The 7,138-nt window shown below is 39.1% G+C and overlaps 1 protein-coding gene across 1 annotated transcript in view; it reads left to right on the top strand.

The window, feature by feature from the left end:
- Positions 1-5,874, top strand: part of adgrg1 (adhesion G protein-coupled receptor G1) — a 28,416-nt gene extending 22,542 nt beyond the window's left edge. The window contains exons 7-15 of the mRNA XM_061669989.1: positions 1-79; positions 158-274; positions 447-489; positions 1,290-1,396; positions 1,484-1,599; positions 1,681-1,940; positions 2,020-2,119; positions 2,642-2,916; positions 3,506-5,874. The exon at positions 1-79 is cut by the window's left edge and continues 44 nt beyond it. Coding sequence (XP_061525973.1) covers positions 1-79; positions 158-274; positions 447-489; positions 1,290-1,396; positions 1,484-1,599; positions 1,681-1,940; positions 2,020-2,119; positions 2,642-2,916; positions 3,506-3,657 — 1,249 coding nt within the window. The 3' untranslated portion in view covers positions 3,658-5,874. The remainder of the gene's footprint in view (positions 80-157; positions 275-446; positions 490-1,289; positions 1,397-1,483; positions 1,600-1,680; positions 1,941-2,019; positions 2,120-2,641; positions 2,917-3,505) is intronic.
- Positions 5,875-7,138: the final 1,264 nt, after the last annotated feature.

Here is a 7,138-nt window from a genome sequence, read left to right as displayed (position 1 = left end):
TCCCCAGGCTTTGAAGCAAGCTGTAAAGAACAACAGCAAAATGGTCTACACCTTCTTCAAAAACAACTCCATTTTCCAGGTGATAAGACAGCACAATGAACATATGTCAGTTCAGTATATGACATCAGGGGTGATGTGGAATGTGTGTGCCTTTCAGGAGGGTCTCAAGAAGGAAAGGGTTCTTGACGATGTGGTCGAAATCTCCATTGAGAACGAGGTCATCGAGGACTTGCCTGACCCAATAAGGATTGGCTTCCATCATGACATCATCCCTGTAAGTTTGCTACGCAATAACAAGCTCTGTTAACTCTAAGCTTGTTTTCATGTGAAACATAGTATTTTTTTTTTATTTCCTCAAAAAAACAGATGTTGATATGTTCCGTAGAACCTGCATACATGAGTCAAGATTAAAAATGGTAAAAGCTTTTTTTCCACCTCCATTCCAGAAAACACATTCAAGGGCATGTGTCTCGTGGGACACCAGGAAAGGTGGGAGAAACTGTTTCACCTCGTGCCGTATTTCCTCAAATAGCGGCCTCCATCTAATGCTGGTTCGCTTGATAAATGCCTCATCTCAAATCACCTCAGAAATGATGTTTTGCAGTAGATACATGTATTGACCAAATTAACATAGTTGTAGTGTTTTAAATATTTTTTTCATCCATTTGTGCAAATATAACTTACAATTAATAATTTATATTTGTTAGATTTTTATTTGCATTTAGTACATTAGTAATATTTTTAAAATAGTTTCAGGTACACATAAAAAAATCAGAGGAAGATACATGCTTTGTGATAAAAAAAACTTCATATAAAAGTACAAAGAAACAAAACTCACAAAATTTGGATATCCATGTTTTCTTTTTTTCAGTTAAAACAAGATAAACTCGTACAATTTGAAGTTGTATACTTTTGTGTTGTTTTCCCAGTTTAAAATACGAAACAAAAAATTGGTGGATACATGCTTTTTGTTGTTTTTTTGATTAAAAAAACTATTTATGTAGGCAGTGATGGTTTGATGTAATACGGTAATAAAATATAATGAAATTTGCAAAACAAAAATGACTGTATTCTGTAATGTATTTGTAATCAATCAGTATCACTATGGAAAAAAAAAAAAAACAATTTCTAAAGATCAAGTTCTCTACTCAATAGAGTAAATAAAGGCCTCACCTCCTCCCCTCTTTGAGGAAATACTGTATGTATTCATGTATCACTCATTGTGTCCCCTTGAATGATGCAGAAAAATATCTTATTCGTGCATTTTGTACTTATGCGTGTGCGTGTAGAGCCGATGAAGGTGAAGTGGTCGATGGAGGGCTGCAGGACGCAGCAGAGAGGAACTAGGCACACTGAATGCCTCTGCGACCACCTGACCTACTTCACAGTGCTGGTGGTGAGACATGCACATGCATATAGATGCGTACACATGCTGAAGTGTACATGATGCAGTACTCTGAGACCCTTCTGCATTCTACAACAGCAACTGGAGCCTCGGCCGGTGCGCCACCTGCTGGCTCTAACTGCCATTACGTCTCTGGGCTGCGCGGTGTCTTTTATCAGCGGCATCGCCCTCATCGTCTTTCTTTGCCGGAGAAGGTCATTTTATTCAACAGGTTGCTAAAAGTGGTGCGTGAGAAATAATTACAAAATCAGATCTCCTCCTTTTCTGCTCAAAAGGCGTACTAAGGATCCAACCGCAGCCATCCACCTGGGCCTGGCTGTGTCTGTCACCTTTCTTAACCTGCTCTTCTTCTTCACGGGAGTCCTGGCTAATGCGGGAGCTCAGGACTTGTGCGTCCTGGTGGGAGCGGGCCTTCATTACGCCCTGCTCAGCGCCTTCTTCTGGATGGGCATCGAAGTGCTCCACTCCTTCTGGCTAGTCTATATGGTCTTCAGACCCTCCCCGAACATCTGCGTGTGGAACCTGCTCGGCTTCGGTGAGTGTATCCGTGTGATGATTGTTGGAAAAACTGGGTTGATTTGAACTTTTTTAAATGCTGCATAATCACATTTCAGTCCTTCCTGCCATTCCCATCATTATCCTGGCTGGGGTTGGTGACATCTATGGGCTGAGGGAAGTGATGTCAAGCCAGGACAACGACAACCCTTTCAAGATGTAAGCTTTGTTTCATGAATGTCCAAAAATATGAAATACGGTATATATGTATACAGTATTGCCTTGAGATACGAGTGACATTACTTACGGGTTTTTTGCAATGACTTGAGATAGTGCTGTATGGTGGCAGCAAACTGAACATGTATCACAATATGGCAGATATTGAACAATTCTTCAAAAAAGAGGCTTCAATCTGTTTACTGCCTCTCCCAGCTTAGGTTTACTGTCAAACTAAACATAACAATTAGCAATAGCAACAAATCTCGTGACTTTTTTGTGATGTCATTGGAGACTCCCTTCAGAACAGTAGATGTGCACCATCCGCTTCCAAGCTGTAAATGGATGGCACGTATGAAGCCAGCCATTTTCGTCTTCTCTAAACACCACTGCAGCCTGGCATAGAGCCAGAGTAAGATTAGTGGTATTAAAAAAATGGATGGGGAGATGGGACTAGAATGTACAGTTTTTGGGGGGGGTTCATAGGCTTCCGTTATGAGTTCATATCTCTTATTGTGTTTCCAGGTGCTGGATGAAGTCCAACTCCAAGGCCTTGCTGGCTCACTACCTCACCAACACCATGGTGCTGGCCTTTCTGGTGTCAGTGGGCTTGCTGATGCTTTTCCTGGTCTACCGGGAGATTCGCACCAGGGACGATTGGCGGAAGAACCACGTGGCCTTCCTCAGTATCTGGGGCCTCAGCTGTCTGTTTGGCACCACCTGGGGTCTCGCCTTCCTCGACTTTGGACCTTTTTCGGACTTTATCCTCTTCATCTCCTGCATCCTTAATTCCTTCCAAGGTATTGCATGAAAGGGGGGTGAGTGATACGGCATTTGTTCAAGCTTATCACTGGAGGTCCGACTCAATATAGTCAACCGGGATGTGATACTGCTCCCACGTCCTGCACCCTTAAGAAGGCATGTCTGTCATGATAGACCCATAAAAGTCTGTACTCTAAAACACACAGGGGATCAGCCATTTTGTTTTGAAAAGTCAATTTTAGGGATGTTTTGGCCAGAAGGGAAAATTTGCCAGATAGCGCTACAGAAAGTTTTCATAATTCAGCATACAAAATTGGTTTTGCTTAACAACATGAAATTTGGTAGGCATGCTAATCATGAGAAGACCAGCAAAACAGTGTCAAGCACTCATGCCCGAAAAGAGACAGCAGCTCAGCCATTTTAGGTTCGTTTTGGCCATTGCCCACTGTACTTGAAGACAAACTTGTCCTCGAGATATTGTCTAGTTTCTATCAAATTTTAATCACGTCTGCTAAACAGATGGGCAACTTATATCTTGTTCTTGGGTTATCGTCACACTTTAACCTTTTTCCTATGAAATGTTACTTTAAGTCCTGTAATGGCCCAAACGTGGCATGTTCTCTGCAGGCTTCCTGCTGATGCTGAGGTTTTTCATGCTGGAATGGATGCGCAAGCACACGATGAGGATCAAAGACTCACCCGCCAATGTTTGTCATGTGCTCGCGTCGCCGTCCACCATCAGTCAGGAACCTCTGGAGCCGCTTTGTCCGAGTTATTGACGCCTCCCCCGCTGTACTGTAGACGATCATCACTCAGGTAAATAAAGCCTCCACGCCGGCCCGAGGCTAGATCTCTCCCTTTCTAGAACATCTAGACTGGCTCTAGTTGTAGATTTTTATTTTTTTATTTTTTTTTTTATTATTCTTTTTTTTTTTTAAACAATCAGCATTTTTTACTGTAATCTGGAAAATAATTATTAAGCTTTATTTACAGCAAAGGTTACTGCACTGATATTTCCTTTTCACTGTTAAAATGGATGAATGGATGTTTGGTGAACTACAAACTGTTTCTGCTTTAGACCTTGGCTAATCTTAGTTTTTTTTTTTTATATATATATTGTGTAAAAAAAAAAAATAATAATTTCAAGTAGCACTTTCGATTTTCTATGTTTTTGTATGACATCCTTGTGTGAGAAATGCTGTTTTGTTCAGTTGTCTGTCAACTTTTCCTGCGTGAAATATTGTCACCGGCCAACAAAGAGTATGTCTCTTTTTTTCATCTCTCACAAAGGCATTTTTGTTTTGTATCATTTTTTAGCACAATTTGCAGATACTGTACATGCTTACCTGTTGGAAAGAAATACCCTATTCCCTCACATAGTAACTGGAGACTATTTACTAGACTGCAGAGAGTGCTTAGCATTTATTGAGTGGATGCCTTTAGTTTCATATTGGAGAGCATGCACTACAAAGGCCCCATTTGAAATTGTTTTGTAAATACTATTCTCAGGGCCACATAAATCGCCTCTAGATTTTTTTTAGGCTCAATGGCACCATCCAGCATATTTAGAAAATTCTGCCCCAAAAGCAGATTTACTTGGCAACATGACATTTGCTAGGCATGTCTATCACAAGTAGACCCACACAAAAAGTCTCAAGAAACCATGCCTGAAAAGATACGGGCATTCTGCCGTTATGGTTAAGCAGTCATTTTGATCAGACTCAAAAAAGTGCACAGAATGCTTTGAAAAAAATTCAGCACCCTAATTTCATGCTAGTTTCATGTAGCTCAGTAGACATACCTTAATATTTTAATATCTTAAGATTCCATGCCCCAAAAAAGACAGGTGGTCAGCCATTTTGGTGCGAGTGACCAAATTAATTGTTTTCCAGATGTCCTTGAAAGACAAACTTGTCCAAGTGAATTCGTCCGATGGATACCAAATTTGAACCATGTACACTAAATAGACAGACTGCTAAATTGCAAAACGGTTTAGGATTCGACTTTACTTGTTGGTAGATGTGAGGATGGCTAAAGGTTTGACGACTAGCCATGAAGCATGGCCGGCCAGAACCAACATCTTTTCCCCCCGCAATCACTACTTCTTTTCAGGTCATTTTTGAACTGGTTATGCGAAAAGCAACACTTCAAAGTCCAAGCCAATTTGAGCTTTAGCGATGTCACATCTTCTCTGCAGTTAGTTGTGGTTAAGACCATTGGTCTCAGATGTTAATGTGAAGGTAATTATGGTCTGTGCTATTGGCGTCACTGGATGTGTCTATTTCAGGTGCAGAGGCCACTATTTGAGGAAATGGGGGGGAAGTAGGCACAAAAGTTGATTCTCCATTAAAAGGGAGGAAAATAATGTGAATTGTTAAATGTTAGCCTCCTCATTATTCATCACTCATTATTATGATAGCACAAAATTGTTTTGAAGGAATGATGATCATGCCACGAAGTGGAGCAGATTTTGAGAGTACATGTTGTTCAAATATCAAAACAAACAAGTGTTTTTCACATGACACATTCCGTTACAGGAAGTTCTCATTTATGTCATCTGCTTTAAATTAACCCTCTTATTTTGTTTCTTTGGCACACCCAAAATGTTCAAGAGTCAGTTTCATCCACTACATGTTTATTTAAACATGAAAAAAGCAGAAAAGAACAAAAATAAGCCCAACAGAAGTTTTTATTTTGCAAGGGTTTTTTTGTTTGTTTGTTTGTTTTTTTTTATTTTAAAAAGGGTCAATTTAAGCCACCAAAATAAAAGGAGGGATACGTTAAAAAGTAATGTTCAGACTTGTATAAACTACACACGTTAAAGTGGTCATTTAAGTCAAATACTGGTTTTATGTTGAAATCAATGTGACCCATCACCAACCAAGTGAAATCTTAGCTACTGTGATATTTGCACTTTTTTTCTGTATTCTGAACTGTATTGTCATTCAGGTTGTTGTGTATATTAGTTGTTGTTGTTGTTGTTGTATGTACATTAAACGGAGTTAAAAAATAAAATCTTTTTGTTTATTAAAAACACTCATGAAAGTGTGGCGCTGTCACATTCTGTTTATCACAAAGGATAAAAGTTGATCTTGCTTCCAGGAATTGTCACTGACTTTGCTGACATAACAACCTCTGAGTGAACTTTAGTGTATGTTATTTTTACCTTCCACTTTATCTACACTGTCAGTTACAGCGGACATGCTGTGATAAAACTAACCCCTAACTTCAGGAGCACACGCAAGTCACCTGAATGTGACCTGAAGAGCAAATTTCGAGTGCAAAATGGCATAAGTGGGTGCCAACACAATCTTTTGCCACCGCCTGTGACACTTTTCACCAGCGTTATAATTACGATGAATGCCAACGCATGGCACCCTTGACCATTGCAGGCCCACTCTAATTACTTACCTTTTCTTCACATGGTAGTAGCAGCTATCTAACGCAATACTGTATATTCATTCACTCAGTCTGTGTGTTTTAAACATGCAGACACACAGAACCCAGGATTCATACACATAGCCATCATAACGGGGTCAAATATTAAACGTCAATAGGATCCTCGGTTTGTTTTTGATGGGCAGAGTTCTGGCAAGGAGCACGTCCTCACCCATTTTGTCTACATCCCCCAAAGCGTTACCAGCATCTCATGTTACTCTCTGTGTGGCCAAATGTTATTACGATTTCAATATAATTTGGACTGTTTTATTACATTTTTAAATTAACTATTTTGCTATCAAATATTTTGACTATATTTTCTCAACTTGTTAATTGTATTTCATTTCTTAATATCATTTTTCATTTAAATGAATGCCTTTTTTATATTATATATATATTTTTAATAGCAATCAAGCAGAGCCAGCAATGTAAAGTTGTTGCTTTGTTTACCTGGCAGAGTTCAAAGGACTCAATCACAACTGCCTCAGAGCCAACTATTTTTAATGTAATATTTTATTAATATATCTATATATTTAATTTAGTTTCCAATCTAATATTTGTGATGTAAAATTCATTATTAAAATCGTATATTATTTTTAAAATTGTACTTTATGCATTCAGCGTTTTTTTTGTTTTTTGTTTTTGTTTTTTTAAACAAAAGTAATTTGTCTTATGCCATCAAGCAGGCGCAGCACTATGAATTGTCACATGTTGCCGGGCGGAGTTCGATATAGATCTCAATTGTGACTGCCCCATCGACCATTTAAAACAAATCTTTGCTCTGTCCCTCCATCCATCCATTTTCTGAACCGCTTGTCCTCA

The sequence above is a fragment of the Phycodurus eques genome, chromosome 2 (assembly GCF_024500275.1).
Source record: "Phycodurus eques isolate BA_2022a chromosome 2, UOR_Pequ_1.1, whole genome shotgun sequence".
Taxonomy (NCBI): domain Eukaryota; kingdom Metazoa; phylum Chordata; class Actinopteri; order Syngnathiformes; family Syngnathidae; genus Phycodurus; species Phycodurus eques.
This window is presented reverse-complemented; position numbering and strand designations above follow the sequence as displayed.